The 21,975-nt window shown below is 57.9% G+C and overlaps 9 protein-coding genes and 1 pseudogene across 9 annotated transcripts; 4 read left to right on the forward strand and 6 right to left on the reverse strand.

The window, feature by feature from the left end:
- Positions 1-85: 85 nt before the first annotated feature.
- Positions 86-1,011, reverse strand: ACA1_062360 (uncharacterized protein; the record flags this gene model as incomplete). The annotated part of the gene is made up of 2 exons (XM_004339459.1): positions 86-517; positions 823-1,011. The coding sequence occupies 2 exons, from the start codon at positions 1,009-1,011 to the stop codon at positions 86-88; spliced, it is 621 nt and encodes a 206-aa protein (XP_004339507.1).
- A 743-nt stretch (positions 1,012-1,754) lies between these two features.
- Positions 1,755-3,874, reverse strand: ACA1_062370 (ADPribosylation factor subfamily protein; the record flags this gene model as incomplete). Its single annotated transcript, XM_004339460.1, has 9 exons — positions 1,755-1,916; positions 2,041-2,127; positions 2,335-2,444; positions 2,945-3,022; positions 3,116-3,194; positions 3,303-3,414; positions 3,479-3,560; positions 3,661-3,801; positions 3,871-3,874. 9 exons carry the CDS (start codon positions 3,872-3,874, stop codon positions 1,755-1,757), a joined length of 855 nt encoding a protein of 284 aa, XP_004339508.1.
- Positions 3,875-3,995: 121 nt separating this feature from the next.
- On the reverse strand, positions 3,996-4,958 carry ACA1_062380 (uncharacterized protein; the record flags this gene model as incomplete). The annotated part of the gene is made up of 3 exons (XM_004339461.1): positions 3,996-4,439; positions 4,510-4,627; positions 4,720-4,958. The coding sequence occupies 3 exons, from the start codon at positions 4,956-4,958 to the stop codon at positions 3,996-3,998; spliced, it is 801 nt and encodes a 266-aa protein (XP_004339509.1).
- A 1,220-nt stretch (positions 4,959-6,178) lies between these two features.
- Positions 6,179-9,090, forward strand: ACA1_062390 (annotated as a pseudogene).
- A 536-nt stretch (positions 9,091-9,626) lies between these two features.
- Positions 9,627-10,193, forward strand: ACA1_062400 (Raslike protein rasS, putative; the record flags this gene model as incomplete). Its single annotated transcript, XM_004339462.1, has 1 exon — positions 9,627-10,193. The coding sequence occupies one exon, from the start codon at positions 9,627-9,629 to the stop codon at positions 10,191-10,193; it is 567 nt and encodes a 188-aa protein (XP_004339510.1).
- A 235-nt stretch (positions 10,194-10,428) lies between these two features.
- Positions 10,429-12,972, reverse strand: ACA1_062410 (vacuolar fusion protein ccz1 family protein; the record flags this gene model as incomplete). The annotated part of the gene is made up of 14 exons (XM_004339463.1): positions 10,429-10,481; positions 10,557-10,687; positions 10,772-10,832; positions 10,901-10,974; positions 11,050-11,192; positions 11,295-11,382; positions 11,456-11,560; positions 11,697-11,740; positions 11,778-11,850; positions 11,956-12,003; positions 12,082-12,326; positions 12,415-12,537; positions 12,616-12,733; positions 12,803-12,972. The coding sequence occupies 14 exons, from the start codon at positions 12,970-12,972 to the stop codon at positions 10,429-10,431; spliced, it is 1,476 nt and encodes a 491-aa protein (XP_004339511.1).
- Positions 12,973-13,296: 324 nt separating this feature from the next.
- ACA1_062420 (lipase) lies at positions 13,297-14,223 on the reverse strand (the record flags this gene model as incomplete). The annotated part of the gene is made up of 2 exons (XM_004339464.1): positions 13,297-13,761; positions 13,807-14,223. The coding sequence occupies 2 exons, from the start codon at positions 14,221-14,223 to the stop codon at positions 13,297-13,299; spliced, it is 882 nt and encodes a 293-aa protein (XP_004339512.1).
- A 981-nt stretch (positions 14,224-15,204) lies between these two features.
- On the reverse strand, positions 15,205-17,365 carry ACA1_062430 (dual specificity phosphatase, putative; the record flags this gene model as incomplete). Its single annotated transcript, XM_004339465.1, has 10 exons — positions 15,205-15,336; positions 15,423-15,472; positions 15,548-15,595; positions 15,661-15,728; positions 15,801-16,554; positions 16,630-16,701; positions 16,766-16,871; positions 16,963-17,021; positions 17,109-17,200; positions 17,277-17,365. 10 exons carry the CDS (start codon positions 17,363-17,365, stop codon positions 15,205-15,207), a joined length of 1,470 nt encoding a protein of 489 aa, XP_004339513.1.
- Positions 17,366-17,549: 184 nt separating this feature from the next.
- ACA1_062440 (uncharacterized protein) lies at positions 17,550-18,413 on the forward strand (the record flags this gene model as incomplete). Its single annotated transcript, XM_004339466.1, has 2 exons — positions 17,550-17,792; positions 17,862-18,413. The coding sequence occupies 2 exons, from the start codon at positions 17,550-17,552 to the stop codon at positions 18,411-18,413; spliced, it is 795 nt and encodes a 264-aa protein (XP_004339514.1).
- A 415-nt stretch (positions 18,414-18,828) lies between these two features.
- Positions 18,829-21,095, forward strand: ACA1_062450 (uncharacterized protein; the record flags this gene model as incomplete). The annotated part of the gene is made up of 9 exons (XM_004339467.1): positions 18,829-18,936; positions 18,978-19,430; positions 19,514-19,634; positions 19,721-20,024; positions 20,089-20,159; positions 20,241-20,385; positions 20,453-20,527; positions 20,599-20,791; positions 21,048-21,095. 9 exons carry the CDS (start codon positions 18,829-18,831, stop codon positions 21,093-21,095), a joined length of 1,518 nt encoding a protein of 505 aa, XP_004339515.1.
- Between the last annotated feature and the right edge of the window lie 880 nt (positions 21,096-21,975).

The raw sequence follows: 21,975 nt of genomic DNA on the forward strand, positions 1-21,975 counted from the left end.
AACACCACCGACACCTGCCATCCTCATTATCGTCGTCGTCTATCAACACACACCTCCCCTTGAAGACATCTCTAGAGGTCCTCCTTCACTCGTCCGACTTGACCTTCTTCTTCTTCTTGCCGCTGTCGTCCTTCTCCTTCTTCTCTCCCTTCGCCGTCTTCTTGGCCTTCTTCGCCCCACTTCCGTTTTCGTTCTTGTCCTCCTCCGCCACTTCAGCCTTGGCCGCCGCCTTCTTCTCCGTCTCGACCGCCACCTCCTCATCGGCATCCTTGGTCTTCGTCTTCTTGTCGCTCTTCTTCGTCGTCTTCTTCTTCGCGTCGTCCTTCACTTCGGAGGTCGACGTCGTGATGGTGGGGATGGGCTTCCTGGATTCAACCTTCTCCTTGCCCTTGCCCTTCACCTCTTCCTCTTCATGTTCCTGGTGGTGCGTCTTGTCCTCGGGCTCCGCGTTGGGCAACTTCTCGGCCGAGATCACCCACTCGTCCATCTCCTCCGGCACCTCGAACGTGGGACGCGGCTGCACCAAACGATCAATAAATAAATAAATAAATAACAAATAAAATAGAATTAATTACATCGTCAATTTGTGTAAATAAATAATAACAAATAAAATGACGAAGACGAAGACAAAGAGCGAAGATGGGCTGTACCGAGAGGGTCGTGCGCATACGGGGCGAAGTATTTCGGCCATTGCCGAGATCGCGAGGGCTCTGATGATGGTGTTGTGGTGGAATTAGCGCATTATTATAAAAATGACGGCGTAATCGCGATCGTTGTAGCGCAAGAAATCGGATCGGATGCGATTTGGAGATCGAGATGTACCTTGGAGTCACGCGGAGACTTGGAGTCAGTTCGCGGGGTCTTTCCATCACGAGGCGTCTTCTTCGAATCCTTCTTCTCGGCCTTCTTGTCCTTCTTGTCCTTCAGCTTCGCCAAGTCGAGGTGCTGCTCGCCTCCCTTCTTGCTGCTCTTCGACCCCTTCTTATCTTTCTTCTCCTTCTTCGCGTTCATCTTGCTTCCTTCCTTCTTCCTTCAAATCGCGTGTAGCGTGCTCCCTCCTGCCGGCTGCAACGGTTCCTTCTTCCGCCAGGCAGAGCTTCTCTTCTATGACGCCGTGGTTCGCCTGCGTAGAGCAACGGTCAGGCAATTAATTAATATTCCAGTTTTCACAGGAAAATAAGGGAAATCATAATTTCCTTTAGTTTCCATGTGCTTTTTATCAATCCACAGTTTTTGTGTTTGGTGGAAAGGCGGGCGGTGGTGGGTGGAATGTCGTGGACAGAGGGGGGAGCGGACGGACGGCGAGTCGGCAGCCCGCCGCGCGGATCTCGCACGCCGATGGCCGCTCAGAGGGAGCACTAACGAGGGCCGCCCCTCTTATCTCTGCGCTCGAAGCACACAACACACAACCGCAGAGTACAACACGCGCGCGCAGAAGAAAGGCGAGAATGTACAAGTGGATGGTCGCATTGGATGGGTCGGATAACGCGCGGGAGGCGTTCTACACCACGCTCAACCTCATGAACAAGAGAACCGACGACCTCTTCCTCATCTCCACCGTCCAGAGCACTCCACTCTCCGTCGGTATCCCTCCCTCCCTCCCTGGTGTGCGTGTGCGTGGGTGCGTGTGCGTGTGTGATGCTAAGGGCGCGGGCTGCAGGAAAGTACCAGAGATACAGCGATGAGATCGAGGAGACGCACAGGAAGCACCTGCTCGAGTACGGCCGTCGGTGCGAGGAGGAGGGCGTGCGGAACTACAAGCCCATCCTGGCGCGCGGCAGCCACATCGGGCAGATGATATGCGTCGCGGCTGAGCAGAAGGGCATCGACTTCCTCGTCATCGGTCGGCGCGGCATGAACCGGTTCTCACGTCTCGTCGTCGGCTCCACCTCCAAGCATGTCATGGAGAACGCGCCCTGCAACGTCATCGTCATCAAAGGCACCGCACGCTGGCGTGTCTCGTGTGCGTGTGCGGTGAGCTGAAGGCGAGTGTGTGTCGTGTTGTGTGTGGATGCAGGGTTCTTCCTGGCGGAGGAGCACGGGGCGAGCGTGGCGGAGATCCAGAAGCTCGAGGAGCAGGAGCGGCAGAGGCGCGTTCAGGAGTACGGTATGAAGGAGGAGCACTACCTTTCCAGGGAAGAGATCAAGGAGATCGAGGAGCGCGAAAGGCTCAGACGCCTCAGGCACGCACCACCACACACACCGCCACACACGCACGACACAGAGACCGCACGCATGCACGCATGTGTGATAACGGTGGGGAGGTGCAGGGAAAGAGAGGGCGAGGACGAGCGCGTGAGGAAGGGCGAGCAGACGGCGGGGATGATCAGGCACCTGAGAGAGCTCGAAGAGGAGAGGCTGAGGCGTGGCGGCGCACCCGAACAGTACACCGGCCGGCTGGGCGACAGGATCGAGAGGCTCCAATCCAGCGAGGGAAGTCGCCCCTAGGCCTCAGAGCCCCGTCGTCAGAGCGGCAAAGAAGAAGGGAAGCAGAGAGAATGAGAGAGAGAAACATTTATCAACTAAATAAATGAAGAAGTAAACAAAAGGCTGGGTGGAGGTGTGGGAAGGCGTGTCTGCATAGCAGTCCACGCGGCGTTGAACTTCAAAGTAAAGGAGGAGCAAAATTTCGACAAAAGGGAGGGTTGGGGAGGAGGGACAAAGGGGCGGGTTGGTGGACCGACCAGGCGCCCTACTTGTCCGCGCTGATGGCGTTCACGAGCCTGGTGTGATGTGCGCGCACACGAAATGAGAACGCCCGAAGGCCAGTAAAGTTTGAAGACCGCTTTGGGGTATGCGTACCAGTCCAGGCCTTCGTGCAGACCTGAGCAGCGCGGAGAGGAAGATAAAGGTAAGCGGGGGGTTGGTTGCTTGGTTGTATGCCTCGTCACCGCGTGCGGATCGACATGCAGCAGCGTAAGGGGAAGAGGGAGAGAGAGCGTACCAACTCCCTTGATGGCCGACGTTTTGAAAATCGCCCACTGCCTCTGCTTGAGCGTATCGAGGCCCAGAGCGTTGGACACTGTTGTGACACGAGCGAGCAGAGAGGTATGAGGCGGGCGGCGGCTCATCGCAGGGGTGAAGCTGCAGCTGAGGCCTCATTGCGAGTACGTACCCTCCGCCTCTGTGAGAGCCCCGGGAAGGTCCTGCTTGTTGGCGAACACCAAGAGCGCCGCCTTCTTCAGTTCCTCTTCCTGCAGCGCCCACGACCGTCAGGATTCGTCGCATGGCACGTCACGCGCTACTAAAGGCACACGGCGCGACACCACACGAAACGCAGCGCAGCAGAGGGTGGAGCGTACGTTGAGCATGGCCATGAGTTCGTCCTTGGAGATGTTCAATCGCTCGGAGTCGGAGCTGTCCACAACATAGATCACCGCCGTTGCGTTCTCATAGTAGCACCGCCAGTATGGCCTGCATGCCCTCGTGAGTACGTGTCGTGTGCCGTGTGTCATGCGCGTCGTGTGCGGTGAGGTACCGAATGGAGGTCTGGCCGCCCAAGTCCCACACCTGGAAGGTGACGTTCTTGTAGGTCACGGTCTCCATGTTGAAGCCGATCGCTGTCCACCGCGTGCCACAGGCAGGAGCCACCACCGTCCGAGGTCAGCTGAGGGTACACCATGGCCCCACGGTGAAAGGGGTAGGAGGGGGGACACGTACTGGGGAGGGTGGACACGACCTCACCGCACTGCAGGCGATAGAGGATGGTGGTCTTGCCAGCACCGTCCAGGCCGAGGATGAGGATTCGTACATCCTTGTTCCATCCGAAGAGTTGCGAAAAGAGGCTCGAGAAGAGATTACCTGGGTCCAATCATCAAGAAATCATCAGAGATCATCCACAAGTGAAAGAAAAATCGGGCTGCCACGAACCCATGCTTTGGCCTATTCAACGGTGCTTGGTCTGCTTCTTTTGATGTAGCGCTACGTGGCACTAATCTAATCAGGTTCTTTTATTTATTTTCCTTCAACATTTTCCTTTGTGTGTCTGCTCGGCTTCAGCAAGCCCCCGGAGTGACGGTGCACTTGGAGTCCTGGCAGTGGCCCATGCCGTTGCAGGTGCGGTCCTTCTGGAGGCAGCACGGGACTGTCGAGGTCGCGCAGCAGTTGCCCAGCGTGCCCCCCGGCGGAGTCTTCGGGCACAGCGTGCAAACGGTCGTGGTCTTGGTCGTGGGGTTGATCTTGCACGACTGGCCGCTGACCACGAACTGGCAGTTGACGCAGCAGCCCTCGTCCACCTCGTTCCTGCTCTTGTCCAAGCACTTGGTGACGCCGCCGGTGGTGGTGCAGTCGCAGTCCTCGTTGCACGCAGTCTCGACCTGGCCGTTGCCGCACTGGCAGGGCTGCGGGCAAGTGGCCGGACAGGGCGGCACCGACCCGGCGCCGCCGCAGAAGCCGCAGTTGTTCATCTGCTTGACGAAGATCTGCGCCGTGCTCACCGTCTGGCCTCGCCCCACGTCACACTCCCACATTAGCAACACATGACAACTCGATTACGTGGGGAGCACGTACGGCTGTGGCGGGGCCAGACCACTGGAAGACGGCCTGACAGTCGTGTCCCTCCATGCCCTGGATCTGGAAGTAGGACGGCGGGACCGTGATGTCCGAGTTGGAGCAGAACCTCGACCCGCTCTGCTGCGACACACTATGTTGTGTGGTGGCCCGTCCTCTTCTTCGTAAGCTCATCATCTTCTTCATCAACACCAAGATCGCGGCGTGTACCCAGGGCAGTCGGTGCTCTTGAGCGTGACGGTCAAGGGAGGGCAGGACCCCTGGGTGGGGATGTTGGCGGGCACGTTGACGTGGCTGAGGCCCGATGGGCAATTCTTGAGGGAGACGGTGAAGGTCTTGGCGGTCTGATCGTTCTGGACTGAGATACAGCTGCAGCCCGACGGAGCCGGCGCTGCGCCCAGCGATAGTCCCACAAGGGAGACCAAAAGTAAGACGATGGCAATCTTCATTGTTGTGGTGGTGAAGATGATCTGTTGTTGATGGTAAAGCAGCGAAAGCAAGGGGCGCAGAAGAGGGTCTGCCCACCTTCTTCTTTTATCGGTTAGCTGAAGTGACACAGGTGGCATTCGGCAAGAACGAACAAACAGAGGTGGTTTGTGGGAGGAGTCAGCGCCATCCAGGCCAGAAGCCAAGCCAGGAATTAGAACTCTCACCCCGCTGTACGGGAGAGATCAGCCGCACACCTGGTCTTCGCCATTTGTGACGCTTTGTCAATGCCATCGCCTGCATTCTGCCGAAATAGGGTTGCATGAGAGAAGTTCACCATACGTAAGTGTGTCACCCCCGGTCTCGCACCAAGCGGCCCAGTTGCTGCCCTGATGTTGCCCTGCCCCTCAACTATCAATCATCTCACTTTCTTACGGAACAGGTTATCATGTTGCATCACCTCTAATTACTAATTGTGATTCGAAACGTTTCGTCAACTGTTTCGTTAGCTCAGTAGTTGCAGAGAAACCCGCTGCCCTGCATATTCAAATTACAGAGCAGTTGCTCAGCAACCGAATTTTGGTTATCCTTTTCTAGCCAAAGACAGCAACAACCCCGTCGGTGTGTGCTCCAAAGAGAGTAGGTGTGGTTTCTTAACGACCGGCAGTACCATCACGACGATCACCTCCTGGGAATGACTGCCATTGCTGCTAGGACTGCGCTGTTGCCGGCCAACGGGCCAACCTCACTCAGCAGTCTCCACTCAGCACTATTTCCACAACCACTCAACCACAACGGGACACCTCGCCGCGAGCCTCCAAGAGCACAACGCATCTACACACATCCACAATGGCTCCTCACCATAAACAGTTCTTCTTACTGCTGGTCCTCCTCACTCTACTAGCACACATCATTCCTGGTACCTCCCACCCACACACCCCTGTGTTCCGAGTCCTTGGCTCAGACTCTCTGGCAGTGACCCTCGGCCAGGTCAGCTGTACCCTCTACGTGGGTGCCGCGTGCAGCTCGACCGACATTGTCGCCTCGGCCGACCTTCAGACAGTACAGGTCCTCCTCCAAACCCAATACACGGCCAACGCTCTCTTTGGCGCCAGGTATGGTCTCCGCCCGCTCCCCTCGCACGTGGCAGTTGCCAAGTTCTGCGATGACTGACCCTTGTGCATGCCACAGTTACAATTGGAACAACGGGCTCACGTTCGTGACAACGGGGCAGTCGGCCAAGATGTCATACATCATCTACGACCCTGCCTACGTGCCCACCTCATCTAAGAAGATCGAAATCAACGGCATCAACAACAACGTGATGTCCACCTTGTGCGCCACTGTGGCGGGACAGGTGACGATCACAGTAAACTTCACAGCCTCGTGCCCGTCGCCATCACCATCACCCTCGCGCACCCAGTCTCCCACCCCCTCCATCTCGCGGTCGGTCTCACCCACGCCCTCCACCACACCCTCCATCTCCGTAACCCCCTCTGCGACCCCCTCCATCACCCCCTCCATCAGCGTCTCCCCTTCTCCTTCGATCTCCTCCTCCATCTCTCCCACTGCCAGCCCTACGTCGTCCATTACCCCGACCAGCTCGCCCACGCCATCGGTCACGAGAAGCGTCACCCCAACCCCGTCGCCCTCGGCCACGGCCTCGGTGTCTCTCAGCCCGACCCCCTCCATCTCTCTGTCGCCCACACCCTCGGTCTCGGTCTCCAACTCTCCTACGACGTCGCCTACGCCGTCACCCACCTTATCGCCCACCCCCTCGGTGTCGCCGTCGCCCACCGCTTCGATTTCGCTGACGCCGTCGCCGAGCCTCACACCCACGGTCTCCCCCACTAATTCGCCCACCAGATCGCGTACACCGAGCAACTCGCCATCCAACTCGCCGTCGCCTTCGACCACCCCTACAATCTCGACCACACCATCCATCACGCCCACGATTTCAGTCACCCCGTCCATCACGGCGAGCAACAGTCCGTCCCGCTCGCCCACGCGAACGCCATCCCCGACCCGCACGCCTACCCGCTCGCCCACCCCAACCATTTCCACAACGCCGTCGAACTCGCGCACACCATCTACAACCCCCTCAATCTCGCGGACGCCCACCACCACCCCTACTACCAGCCCGTCTAACTCGCCGACGCCGTCGGTCACGCCCACCAATACCCTGACACCTTCGCCCACGCCGAGTGTGACCACCACTCCGACGCAGACGCCCACCCAATCGCCCACATCCACTACCACACCCACGCAGTCGCCGACAAACTCGCCCTCGCCGTCCATCACGCCGACCATCTCGGTGACGCCGTCGGTGACGCCCACCACAAGCACCACACCAACCCCCACCCGAACGCCCAGCCCTACACCTTCCATTTCCCGCTCGGCCACTCCATCACCCAGTGTGACGCCCACCAACTCCCGGACACCGACGCCGACGCCCACCCCGACACGGTCCCCCACCCCGACGCGGTCGCCCACCTCAACCATCACGCCCTCCACCACGCCGTCGCAGTCGTCCACGCCCTCTACCACCCCTCTGGTCGACGGCCAGTGCCTGCAGAGCTTCTCCGCCGATTACTCCAACAGCGCGCCGTTCACGAGTCTCGGCACCGAAGACGATGTACGCCACTACTACATTGCAGCAATTAATTTGTCTGATCTAACAACCAATGTCGTTGTCTAATAGTTGTTGTATGAACTAAACTGGAGGATGAGCGAGGCGGCGCCCTCGCCGGGCACCTGGTTCGACATCTTCATCACCAACTTCACCACGAGCGCAACCTCGGTCCAGTTCTCCTACCTCCTCTACTTCTCGCCGCCACAGAGCCAAACCCTCATCTCCTCCAACATCTACTCCGTGAGCTACTACTCGCTGGCCTTCATCACTGACTCCAGTGCGTGCCTTCGGCCCCAATCTTTAGTTTTGCGTTGCTGACTTCAGAGCCTGCGTTTGGTTGATTCCGCAGGTGATTCGGATTCGACGGTGTTGACGACCAAGTACTCAGTGAGTCGCTGCTGGGTACCGCCGTCTCCGTCGCCGACGCCGTCGATGACGCCGACCACATCGCCGACACCGTCGGTGACCCCCTCGCAGACTCCGACCCGGACGGCCACGCCCACCCAGACGCCCACCGCCTCACCCTCCCCCACACTCACCCCCTCCATGACCCCCACCTCCTCGCCCACGGCCACGCCCTCGACGTCCGGAACCCCTCCGTTGGTATCGCTGACGCCCACGTCGACGCCAACTATGACACCGACGACTTCACCCACCTCTACGCCCACGCCGTCACCCTTGTCAAGTGTGACGGGGACTCCGAGACCTACGCAGTCGCCTACATCGTCGCCCTCACCGTCGGCCACCCCCACACCTACGGTCTCGCCCTCCCAGTCGCCATCGTCCACCGGGACAGTTACGCCGACGCCCTCGCGCAGTGCAACCGCGTCGCCAACCAGCTCCTCCACAGTGACGCCTACTCCAACGCCCAGCAACTCGCCCACGGCCTCGCCCACAACAACTCCCACCCAGTCGCCCTCGCCCTCTGTATCGCCCACCTCCTCGGCGACACGGACACCAACGCCATCTCCCACCTCCTCGGTGACACCCAGCAACTCGCCGTCGCCGTCGCCCAGTGTTACCCTCACGCCAACGACTACTCCCTCCCAGTCGTCCTCGCCCTCGGTCTCGCCCACATCTTCGACTTCGCCGACCCCTACCCCTTCCCCCACCTCCACGGTGTCTCCTACTTCAACTCCCAGCAACTCGCCTTCTCCGTCGGCCAGCGTGACCCTCACGCCCACGACGACTCCCTCCCAATCCTCCTCGCCGTCGATCTCGCCGACCTGCTCAGCGACCTTGACGCCGACGCCGTCGCCCAGCCCCACGGCGTCGCCCACCAGCTCTGCCACTTCCACGGTCACGCCCACTTCGACGCCCAGCAACTCGCCTTCGCCGTCGGCCAGCGCGACCACCACTCCCACCTCGACTCCTTCCCAGTCGCCCACCGCCTCGGCTACGCTGACGCCAACTTCGACCAGCGCCACGGCATCGCCGACCCGATCGCCCACCTCGACGACCACTCCCACCGTCACCCCGTCGTCCACTTTCACGCCCTCCAACTCGCCATCGGCAACACCTAGCCAGCGACCCATCGCAGTGTCTGAGTCCAGCGGGGACGGGATGACAGTGGGAATCGCTGCAGGCGCGGCCATTCCTTTGGCGCTCATCTCGATGTGCTGCTGCTGCCTTGTAGCAGCGGCCGCGATCGCATTCCGCCGACGACGAAAGGAAGAGGAGGAAGAGGAGGAACGGGAGGACAGCGATGTGGAGAACGGTGCAGGAGTGCCCGAACCCGGGCCGGTGCTGACCAGCGCCATCAACAACACAAACCTCTTCTCCGCGACCCACACCTTCACCAACCAGCTCTTCGCCGGCACCGACCAGAACCTCGAAACCACCTGGTGAACGTATTGTTGTGTTCAACTCAAGCAAGTTTTTCAGTGGTCGACGTTTATTTGTGTGGAAAGGAAAGCCAAGTGTGCCGTTTGGAAGAAGTGAAGGTGGGCTGACGTCAGCCCAGAATTTCTGTTATTGATGGGCATCATCTTGTGGTAGGTTGAAGAGGAGAAGAGGAAGTCTTGTAAGAGGAGGAGAAGAAGAAGGAGAAGGAATAGGAATGGAATACAGATTGGTGGTACTGGGACCGGGTGGCGTTGGTAAGTCGGCGCTCACCATCCAGCTCACGCACCAGGAATACGTTGACAGCCACAACCCGACCATCGAGGACTCGTATCGATACGACACCGAGATCGATGGGGAGGCGTGCCGCCTGGACATCCTCGACACGGCAGGCCAGGAGGAGTTCGTGGCGATGCGCGACTCTTACATGAGCGAGGGAGAGGGGTTCCTCTGCGTCTACTCCATCACCGATCGCAACAGCTTCGAGGAGATGGCAGGCTTTCACAAGCACATCTCGAGGGTGAAGAACGAGCTTCATGTTCCGATGATACTGGTGGGCAACAAGTGCGATCTGGCCCCCGAGAAGAGGGTGGTATCGAAGGAGGAGGGCGAGAAGCTGGCCAAGACCTTCAACTGCCCGTTCCTCGAAGCCTCGGCCAAGGAGCGCATCAACACAGAGGAGTGCTTCTTCAAGGTGGTGCGGGAGATTCGCAAGTATCGACAGGCGCGCGGGTGGACCGACAGGAAGAGGTCCAAGCCGACTAAAGGGTGCTCCCTCTACTAGTAAGTGGACTCCTTTGCTCCCTCCACAATCTCTAAATCGCATCTCTCAATCTTTGCAATTCGTGTATTTCATCTTAATCGTCTCATCCTTGCCATCTTTCTCTGTGCTGTTCACACATCTTGTTATCTTCTGTTTCGAAACCATAAATAAACACCAACACAACCAGTGGTGATGTCAGAAAAAACACCCTACAGCTGTCCAGAGCCCAAGGCGGGTGGTGGCTGTCCCTGGGTGGCTAGTCGATGAAGATGTTGTTGAAGTAGGTAGAGCACAGTTTCCGCACCTCGTCTGTGCGTGCGCACATTGTGAGTGGATCGCACACGCCCAACCGCACACGTCGCACACACGGGACATAGAACGAACCGTTGATCTCGAGGAGGTTGGCGTTCTTTTGGTCGAAGATGACATAGAATTCCCTCTGATCGGACTTGCGGCCGACCACCCAGCCATCATTCTGCGTGCGCACCATCAGCTCCGTCACACACTCAGTCGCTCTGAACGCACACACCGCGCACGAACGTCATCAGTTTGCTGTGGCTCGCATACGCGCTTGTGTGTCGTCCACGAATGCTACGCACTTTTCGAAGTCCGCATGCATATCGGTGAGAATCTTCATGTGCTCTCGTGTGATGGAGAGACCTAACCGGATGAAGGAGAAGAGCGTAAGCAGCCGCAAGAAAAAGAAGAGGTCGGGGAGGAGGGAGTACCCTTCTTCTTGATCGATGTCTTGAGGGCCAGGTTCATGTGGTTGAAGTAGATGTAGCGATAATCATCAGCGTAACTACGTTCGAGGTGATCTGGCTGTCAGCAATGGCCAGGCAGCACCCTAAAGTTAAAGTGTGGGCACCACATGTACCCTTGCTTCTTGGTCCAGTGGTCGGTGAGGATGGGCGTGAGGAATTCCAGCTGTGGGGTGACGAACGTCCGGAGCTCGGTGAAGAAGCGCGCATCCAACTTGGTCGCATCCCTGACCAGGAACAGGCACGTCGTGTCCAACATCTGCCATCCCCGCCCCCACACGCGATGCAACACACAGACAGACCACAATTGTGGTCAGAGGCGACATCGACGGCGCCAAGAAAGTACAGGCGCTTGCCGTACCTGGAAGATGATGAGGTTGTAGAAATCGCCATCGGGAGCAGTCTGCGCCTGCTGCTGGCCGTTGCTCGCCGTGTGATATTGGTGCGGGCTTGTGTGTCATGTCCGTCTAGTGTCAGATCAGGGAAGGGCGTGAAGGGAGAGCGCAAAAAAGAGTTGTGTACCGTGACAGCTGAATGCGGGGGCAATGCATGGGCAGACTTGCGACCGTAGGCTGTACGCCCTGCGGCGCTTGCATGTAGCCGTCCCACTTGCCGTCAAACAAACACCTGCCCCAATAGAAGAGGGCTGACATGTCAGCCAAACGTGAGAGCCACCAACCATGGAGTGAAGGGATCGGTTACTTGAGGAAGAAGTAGGGCACGGCGTTGGGTTTGCTTGTGGGCGAGACGATCTATTACGCACGTGAAGAAGGTAATTTTAGTGTTTAGCACGTGCGCGATGCCTGCCTGTAGCCACATCGAAGAGGAAGGAGAGGAGGCGCACCGGCCAGACTTGCTGCTTGGGGTCCTTCCACTTCTTGAAGGGCGGCAGCAGGTGGTTCACCAAGTAGTGATACCTAGACGAACGGAACGGTTGTTGTTGTTGTTCTTATTGTCAGCGAAAACCACCACACGGGGTGTAGTCAACATTGACTGCACAGCACCAGTAACGGCATACGTACATGATGCGCATGTCCTCCTGCTCCAACCCACTCCAAACCAAGTGATCTCTGCAACCGTGCACCCGGGGCGGGTTAAACGAGAAGCCAGGCGAAAGTGGAAGTGGAAGTGGAAGGACTGGTAGGTACCGATAGAGGAAGCACGAGTACTCGATGCTGGGGAAGTTGTTCTCCGTCCAATTGACGAACGACTGGATCCGCAGGTACACGTTCTTGTCGACCGGGAGGAAGTGAACGCCGTCGAGAGCGGAGAAGAGGTCGACCGTTTTAAAGTTGATGGTGGGCGCGTAGTGACCGAAGAAGTCGGAGAGCTTCTCGCGAAGCCCGTCCTCCTTGCTCTCTCGGACGATCTGAGCCATGCTCCCATTGAAGAGCTGGTGGCGGACCGGGGCGTGTCAGTTCGAACACAACACGCACACACCGCACACCGCAACTTGCGCCACCGCACAAAGGTGGTCGTACGCGGAAGGTCTTGTAGGCCTGCTCGACCACCCTCTGGAGTGTGGCATCGGACAGTTCTTCACTTTCGTATTCGTTTGTTGTCACGCTGTCCTTCACGCGCGCCGTGGCCGGATTGTTGGCCGCCTACGCAAGCCAGCACAGACGCCGCACCAAAAGGCAGCAGAAGCATTTAGTCACTGCGCGGCGCACATGGAAGGGTACCCTGAAGGAGATGTGCACGCATACCAGGACCATCCAAATGTCGGGCTCGCACTCATAGAAGGCCTGTCTGGTCTTCTCCAAGTGCACGGCTTCACATGGTCGATCCTTTGAAAAGGTCCTAAAATGCACAATAAAGGCAATCTGAATAATCGAAGAGCATGGAAGATCTGATGGTGAAGGACTGCACCTTGTGAAGTTAATGAGGGCCTCGCTCAGGCCAATGTCGGATTGTTGGCGATTGAGCGGGGTTGAGGGGGGCCAGTAGTAAAGAATCTTTTCGTGTTCTGTCTCTTCCGTCGGCCCCAGCCTCGGATCAAACACAAAGAACCGCGCCAGACTGCTGCCCACGAAGCTCATCCTCCTTTCCATTCAACTCGACTTTTTCGAGATTATCCGTTGCTGTTTCTTACCCTTTTTCTTTATCTTTTTTGTTTGTCCCGACATCTTCGCCCAATGGACATCTTCCACTTCGAAGTCGACTATCTCGGCAGCTAATCGCTTTTTTGAACAATTATGGACAATTCCACCGTCATTAACACATCGAGAGAGCAAACCACCCAAAGCCTCTGGCCGTTCGAGTGCAAGCGAACAAGATTATGAAAATGGTCAAACGATTATTGTATTGACGATGTTGTATTGACAAGATGAGATCAGATCGCCTCGGCAGAGATACTAGACTCATTAGATGAGGCGAAGAATGCGGCGGCAGGTGTAGAGGAAGGCGCGGCGGGAACCCACGGCGTACGTGGGGATGAAGGCGGCCGCCAACAAGCCGCCCGTGTAGCCGTCCATGAGATGGTGCCAAGCGGCGGCGGGCTTCTCCACGCGAAGATTGAGACCCACATGCTTGAAGCCCAAAGATCCGAGATTCACCATGGTGACCGGATCGACGTCGTTCTCCGCCACGCGAAGCGTTCGCGCCCCGAGGCCGAGCTTGTTGAAGAACGCCGCGCCGGCGTGCGTGAACACTCGAGGCGAGCCGAAGGTGACCAAGCGAATCTGGTCCACTGCCGCCACGAGCTGCGCCATCTGGAGGGCTGCCAGCGTGGCCTGCGCCGCTCCGAGGCTGTGGCCGGTAACCGTCACGTCGAGCTCGGCGATGGAGAGGCCCTGGCTCGCGGCGTGGGTCTCGATGGTGGCGCGCACCTGGGGCCAGGTGCTTCGGAAGGCGGCGAGGAAGCCCGAATGGACGCGCCCGCCCTCGGGCAGAAGCTCGGGGCAGGCGGCGGGCCAGGGGGTGAAGTCGGTGGCGAAGTCCGTCGCGGTATCGGTGCCCTTGTAGGTGATGACGACGCGCGAGCCCTGGGCACGCACGTAGGCCGTTGAAAGGTCGGTCTCGAAGCGGCTCACGGTGAAGCTCGGGTCAGCCTTGCAGTTGTCGGCCAGGGGGAAGTAGGCGAGGGTCGAATAGTCGGCCATCACGAGGGCCTCCTCCTTCGAGAAGAAGGCGATGTCTTCTTCTTCGGCTTCGTGTTCGTGCTGCTCGGCGAGGAGGCAGAAGTCGTCTTCTTCAGCGATGGTCGAGGAGGTGGTCGTGATATCGTGGTTCTCCTCATCAAAAGAAAAGAAGTCTGAAACGTTCAACGAGGGAGTGGTGTACGACGTCATCGCAGTAGTAGTAGTGGAGATGGTGGTGGGGCGAGAAGCAGTTGTGGTAGCAGTAGTGGTCGAGGTGGGTGCTGAGGCAGCGGTCGACAAGAGGCGGCCGAGTGTGCGTACGAGAAAGCTCATGGTGATGTGTGATGCGATGTTAGCTGCTGTGGGGGTGTTAGCTGTTGTGATGTTCTACTTGTTGTGGTGCTGGCGAGGTGGTTGTTGAGAATGGTCTCTCTTCGTCGACTGCAACTTATGTAGGGGCCTTGCGCCACGCGTGCGGAGTACGCAACGCTTGTGAGTGGGCGACAGAGCTCCGAATTGGTAAAACGACACCCGGAAAAATCCCTTTATTTGCTGGACACGTCAGCATCTCAGAGAATCCCATTGCCAAGTAAGGAATGACCGTTCAAGAAAGGAAAGTCAACAGGGCCGCGTCAGGCAGACAGCCGCTCCCGCCGAAAAGGTTGGCTTCCTGCAGGAAAGCTGCTCGTCCAGGCGAGCGCGTGGTGTTGGACGACCTGGCGGCCTCTAAGTTGACTCACGGTGAACGGGTGGGAATCCGATGGCGGCTGGAGAAGAATGAAGCTCTCGAACCGCGGCTCGACGAAAAAGGGGAACATGTTCACTTGATGTGCAGTTTCCTTGGCTTGCTCTGCTCCTGCTTCTCTGTGGCTGCTGCCGATCTTGCCTTCTTGTTTCTGTTCTGGGCTTCCCTTTCGGCCTTCTTGGATTCCCGTTGAGCCTTCTTTTTGAGTCCCGGCGTCGACGTCGCACGGGCGGGAGGCAGTGGCTCGTCGTGCTCACTAAAGTCGAACGTATCCATCGTGCGGCGGAAGTAGGTCGGCGGAGCTGCCACACTCGACCTCGACTTCACCACCAACTTCGTCATCTTCGTGATGCTGAGGGTGATCTCAAACGTCAGGTCGACATGATTGTTTTGCTGCTGATTGAACAATCCTTACAGGGCTTCCCAACGCAACTGGAATTGGTGGATCAGGTCTGCATGCTTGTGGTGCCGCGTAGTTGGAGTTCGAAGGCAGAGAGCTGCTTGAGGAAGCCGACGTTGGGCTTGCTGACCGGTCGCTTGGCGCGCACGAAATCGTGAGCCTCTCGCAACGACATTCCCTACAAGGACGGGGTCGTGCACATTACGTTGTGGAGCGTTCGTAAGTAATGCCACCAGCAGGACAACTCATAGAGACGAGGTGTACCTCCACTTTCATGAGATAGGCGATGGCTATCGTCACGCTGCGGCTGATGCCTACACAAGAACGTCAGGAAGAAGAAGAGGAAGAAAGTAACATGATCAGGAGTCGGGCGCTTATGTTGGGCGAACCTTGGGCGCAATGCACGAGCACAGCTTGCGAGTGTTCCTTTGCTTTCTCTGCAAGCCGAAACGTAGAGGTGATGAGCAAATCTCAGAAGCCGGTGCTGTTGCACAGCGCGTACCAATGAACGCGATCGACGTATCAAAATAGCTGGCGATGTTGTCGCAGTAGTTGTCGAGCACCGCGATCCTGGTCGCACCAGAGAACATTTGCCATTAGTCACGAGCACAACACAAGCAGACAGCAAGCGTGGGCGCTCACCTCAAATATTCGTCGATCTTCACATCTGGAAAGAGGACGCTCGCCATCGGTTCCTCGGCCACCTCCTCTTCCTCCCCGTTTTCTTCGGGTGGCGTTGCTGTCGATGAAGGCAACGGCGATGCGGGTATCGACGGCGATGATGTCGATGTCGGTGTTGGCGATGGTGGAGATGTCGATGAGGTATCGCTCTTGGTGCCCTCACTCCGCTCTCCGTCGTCTTCGTCTCCTTCAGTGGCATGTTCGATCCGTCGTCTCTTCCTGGGCCGCTTCTCCCAAAGGTTGATACGATCGGGCGTGCAGTTGATGACGCGCCCGATGCGCAGGGCCTTGAGTGCCAGAGGGTTGCACGCAGTCTCGTAGTCGCCCAGGTACAGGAAGTCGTCGACCAGCTTGCTGGGCCACTTGCACGGGTTGCACTTGATGTACTTGGACGCCGACGCCAGCGAGCGCACCGGACGCGCTGCCGGAGCTGTACAACCCTCCACCATGCACGCCTCGTTCGTACACGCTGAGGAAGTAGTAGTAGTAGAAGAAGACGATGTAGATGATGGTGCAGAAGATGAGGGTGATGTGGACGAAGATGAAGATGGTGAGGCGAGTGAGGAGGCGAAGGGGACTTTCATATCGCGCGGCATGCTGGCGTAGTACTCCTGGATCTTGCGGGTGGCGTCCCGGAAGAGAGGTTCCTCACGCTTGACAGTAATGCTCGAGACGCACAGATAGGGATACTTCTTCTTGAAGCTCACGAATCCTCCTATGGGCCAGCAATAGTAGACGACGGTGAGTCTTCTCTAGAGAACCAGGAAGTAAGACCAAAGCAAGCTCGAACCATCGATAACCCAGATGGCGACGATGTGCTTCATGCCCGGGGCATTCTTGATGACATCGGCAAATTCCAGACCTGGAGACGTCCGCAAGGCGATGGTGAGCCACATGACAGGCGAATGGCTGGAGGTGGTGGGTACCCTTGGAATAGCAAGATCGGGTTGAGGTGGGCGAGACGGGCATGGTGTCGGCCTCTTCGGTCAGGGGATCGTCGAGATCGGAGACCACGACTACACGAGTAAACCACTGCCAGCCATCCAGTGTAAAGCACGTACTCAGCACTACTGCTCATGCAAGAACAGACGCAACGGCACAACTGAACTACGTCGTCACTTACCGTTCGCTCGAGCCTGCGCATTTCCTTGTAGAACCGGATGGCCTTGTGCCGCTTCGACTCTGCACGTACCAAAGAAAGAGGGACGACGCACGCGTTGGCTATTGCGCTGCTTTGTAAGCCACGGGAGGGTGAGTGTTTACACGAACCTGCCTGGTCGGTGCTGAAGGGAAAGTGCACGGCGCCGCGCACGTGGCACCCACGAAAGTCCTCGGCGGACCGGATGTCCACCACCAGCAGGCTGTGCGAACGGCAGGCACGTAAATCAAGTTATTGATGACCATTTATTTTATTTGCAGGAGATGGGCAAGGCGTACTCTTCATAGCAGCAGGCGATGAGATCGTAGAACCCATCCGGACTCAGGGATGTGCTCTTGCGAGCCTCCTCCTCGTCTTCTGCCAACATGATTGGCGTCAGAGAAGCGCCGTCTGCACCACTAATTGCTGGAGGAGACTCAATTGTGACCACAAGCCGCCACTCACTGAAATCGACCAAACGAGCAGATGATGCGCACCAGCGATCCAAGAATAAGAACAAAGAGAAAATGAAAAACGGAGGAGAAAACAAAGAGAAACAAGTCCTTGCTCAGATGGATGAGAGGGTGATTCAGAGCTTGATGGCTGTGATGCGAGGAGGGGCAGTGGGAAGTGGTGGAGCAAGTTCCGAGCCGGGGCGGCAACCGCAGCAACCGCAGCAACAGCAACTCGCGCCGCCAACACAGCAGCAGGCCTATCTGCAGCAACAGCTGGCGTTGCAGCAATTTGCAGCACTGCTGACGGCCTACCCTTCCCTCTTTGCCAACCTCGATCCCCAGACCGCGCTTCAATGGCAGGTACGTAAAAGAGCTCAAACAATTCTTCAATCTTCATGTGGGGTGCCATATTCACTTTTGCATCACCAGCTTGCTGCGGGACTGCTGCCACTCGATCAGCTACAGCAGCTACAGCAACTCGCGCCACCAACACCGCAGCAAAGCCACGAGCAATCATCAGGCGGCGACTCTGGCTTTGGCAGACAGGCACAGCAGCCTTCGCTGATGGACATTGACCTCTCCCGGCCGACAACGCAGCACTACTCAGGAGCTACGGGAAAGCGAACGAACGAGCAACAGCAGCACTACGGCCACCAGCCACCTCAGTCGCACCAACCCCATCAGCAGTCTATCCTCCCTCGGCTTGAGCCTTACACCAATTCCGCCGCCTCCGCATCGTCGTCTTCCTACTCACCTCACCGCTCCGCCGCCTCTTCCTCTTCGTCACCGAGCAGCAAAGCGACCCTCAACCCTTCACAAACGCCTTCTTCAACATCTTCCTCCTCGGCTTCCTCTTTGCAGACCATTGGTTCGCCCTACGCCTCCCCACCAGTCGCCTTCGCCAGCCCACCCTTCCCCATCCCCAACCCCGAGCAGTTCCTCCTTCAACACTTTCATGTACAGCTTTGTCCGCCCAAGTGAGACCACATCAAACGTTTGTTTGAACCTCAAGCTCTCGTCTTGTTGTTGCGCGTGGGCGGTTTCCCGCCATTTTTGATGCGTTGGATTTTCACCTGAGCAAGTCGCGAGATCTTTTTGCGATTCTGGCGGTCGGGGCGGAGAGGAGCTGCGGTGTGGATGGAAGAATCATGGGTAAAGGTCGAGGGAGAGATAAACGATGGGAGGGGCGCTAAGAAGAGAAAGCGCGACGACGACGATGCGGACGACAACGATCGATCTGATGGTCTCTCGAGTTCTGCGTTTCAATCTTCCCTGGCCATAAGCGCAACCGATCCATTCCCGCCTGGTACCGTCCTACATGTTTCTGCTGCTCGATTTTCCTTCAATTAACACGATTTGGCAGCAGATCACACCAACGCCAAGATTAAACGTGAAAATGAAGGCACTGCAGTCAAGCAAGAGATCCCTTCAGCGCCACCTGCTGCCCCAGAGCACAGCCAAGAGGCCACGACGGTCCAACAGCCTGCCGCGGCGCACGAGCACGGTACGCCAGAGGAGCTTGCCAGCAGCGACAGGGGAGGGAAGGGGAAGAGCAAACGGCGGAAGCACCGCGACAGGTTGAGGGACCTCCTCGACGGCGGCTACTGGCGACCAAGGCCCGCGCCCACCTTCGACACAGCCGAAGGAGGCGAGCCCGAACTGCAAGAGCGAGCAGAGGCCGAGGCCGAGGGGAACGATCGGGACGAGCCGACGATCGTTCGCGAACAGAAGAGGCAGAGGAGGGAGGAGAAGGGCAAAGAGCGAGTGAAAGAGAGCCAAGACAGCCGCGATGTCACCACGGAGGTGAATGCTGCCCTACCTGCGACAGTCGGGGCCAGCACCGGGCCAGAGGCCGAGCTGTCCGAGATCGACAGCCTGGACGACACCAGCGACAGCGATACCGATCGCGGACGCTCGCAGTCCACGCATGCGACAACGAGTGGAGAGAAGGTCGCGGTCAAGGACATTGACGGCGGGCTCGATGGCGACTACTGGAAGGTATGTGGCTACCTCCCACTCTATTCACCTGCGCCGTGCCCACTTGCCACATGTGACCACGATGGTGAATGTTCGAACCACAGACAGTGAGCAAGAGGCGAAAGGCCAAGGGCGACTTCCACGATTGGAGCGTTTTCGCCCCCGATAACGAAGAAAGCGAGAGGGACACTGAGTTCGTTCCTGGAATGCCCGTGTACACGCGCGGTAAGCTTTACGACACTCACCTTCACGCCTGTAGTGAGGATACCTGCTTTCTCAACTGCCACATGTACGCTCATCACCTCGTGCAGAGGACATGGAAATCAGTGAAGGGAGCTCGGACTGGAGCGACCCCGACGACTACATCACTGTCCGAAGTGACGCGGCGATGCTGCCTGGCGGAGAAGCCGATGCAGAGGGCGAGGAGGAAAGCTTTGACGAAGCCGAAGACGACGGTGACGCGGATGGGGAGAGCAGGGGAGAAGGAGGAGGCCAAGCGCAATTCAGCGCTCGGAAGGCAGCGACCGACAAGCGCAAAGCCGTCAAGCTCAAGATCCGCACCATCGGCGGCGTTCGCGGTATCGACTTCTTTTGCCGTAGCAGCATCCAAGTGTGGTAGGTCAATCCTTTGTCCATATGGGACATGCGCGCACACCATACTAAAACTCCATCGACACAGGTCCGCGGACAAAGTTCGAGCGTGGGTGCAGCGGTACCAGAATCCAAACGGATACTACTACCGCCTCACGGGTACCGTCTCATCCACCAGATCTGCGTAGGTTGGCATCAGGACACTTATATGACGACGTCTATCATATAACACGTGTGTAGACCCTGGGCTAGTGCAACGACAAGGAGCGTTCACGATAGAGGAGAAGCAGGCGTTCTTACGTCGCTACGAGGAGTTTGGCAGTAACGATTGGCGCGTGGGCGCCAACTGGGGCGTGTTTGCTCTCGCTGCCGGCCTTGAGAATCGGTACATACCTTGATTTCCGCTGGTCCACCCCAGGGCTCACACGTCGTTCGTGTTCCCCCCCGGGCAGTGTGGGCTACCAGTGCAGCTCCCACTACAGGCGGCTTCTGGAGGAGGGAGAGTTGGACGATCCCTCCTACGAAAAGTACATCACACAGCACCTCTCTTCGGCACAGCCGGTGATCAGCTAACCTTGGCTCGGTTTTTCCTCGTCAGGGATCCGATCACAGGCAAGGTCAAGCAAACCTACACTATCATTGGCGGCCGGGACATCGACCAGGGTCTCAACGCCCTCCGCGAAGTGTGGAACACGCCAGAGCTGCAACGGCTCGAGGAGAAGGTCGACGCGCTGGTGTGCCACTACCACCCCACACTCTACGCCAAATATCAAAACTCGGCTTATTCCAAGGTAACGTCCAGGCCCAACCACCAATCTACTCATGGCACACAGCACATGAATGCAATATTGAAACTTGACACTCCACTCCACCAGCGCTGGAATGCCGTGCTCATCCGACGGGGAGATCGGAGGCGTAGACGACACAAGCAGCGACGGCGAATTCCCCACGACGATGCTGATGGGACCAACTCACGTACGTGGCTACATGTGACATACACAATGTGCCTTCCACACATTCTTAACGGATAAGAGGTAAACATTGCAGAGCTCGAACTTCACGGTGAAGCCTCAGCCGGAGAGTGGAATGGAGTGATCCGGCCCTCGCGCGCTGAACAGGTCAACCGACCGCCTCCCTCGTCCATATTGAATCACGTCGCCGTCTTAGGTATCGCTCTCTAACTCTGATTGCGGCTTGACAACCTGCGCCCCACGACGAACCTGACGTGTTGTCGGTATCCTGTGGCAAGGCCGCGACCGCAGCCGTGAAGGAATGTTACGGTCAGAGGAGGACGATGACGTGAATGAAGAGTTATTTGACCACGGCCTCTTCGGTTGGCCAGCGCCGCAATCTGTACGGCCTCTGGCACAACCCCCTCTGAGTCTTCCTTTTGACCTCTCTTTTGGCCACGCAGAGTCGCACGGTGCGAGTGAGACTGCAAAACACGGCATCACGCTCGTCCCAACGACGGAAGGTGGCCGACCAAAAGCGCGCGCAGCGCAAAGAAGTCACACGCAGGCGGCTCAGCGGCGGCAATGCTGCCGCTTCGCAAACCCTTTCGTCGACACCTCGTCCCAACGACACCCACCAGGTACGGGGCCGGCCTGTTCGTTTCTCTTCTCGTGATTACCCGTCTTGATATTTTGGTGTGCCGTGTGTGCGTCTTGTGTATCGTGTGTGGTAGTCGGGTCCTGAGTACATACTGGACCTAACGGAGGGCACCACGAAGTACATCCCAGCGACGAGTCTGCGCCCACCGCCCGAGCGCCCGTTCAGGGTACAACCACTGGGAAGGGTGGGTGCCACAAGCTTGTGTTACTAAACGCCTTCACTAGGTTCAACCGGCCGCGGCCGAACCCGCACCAGCACACGGTGAGTCAGGCGAGCTCGAAGGATTCGATGCGGATACGAATCGACTGTTGCAGGATCTACGAACGGCGCAGCAGAGTGGTCGCCCCGTCTTCTTCACGCCTTC

Source organism: Acanthamoeba castellanii, assembly GCF_000313135.1.
Source record: "Acanthamoeba castellanii str. Neff unplaced genomic scaffold scf7180000084599, whole genome shotgun sequence".
Classification (NCBI taxonomy): domain Eukaryota; phylum Discosea; order Longamoebia; family Acanthamoebidae; genus Acanthamoeba; species Acanthamoeba castellanii.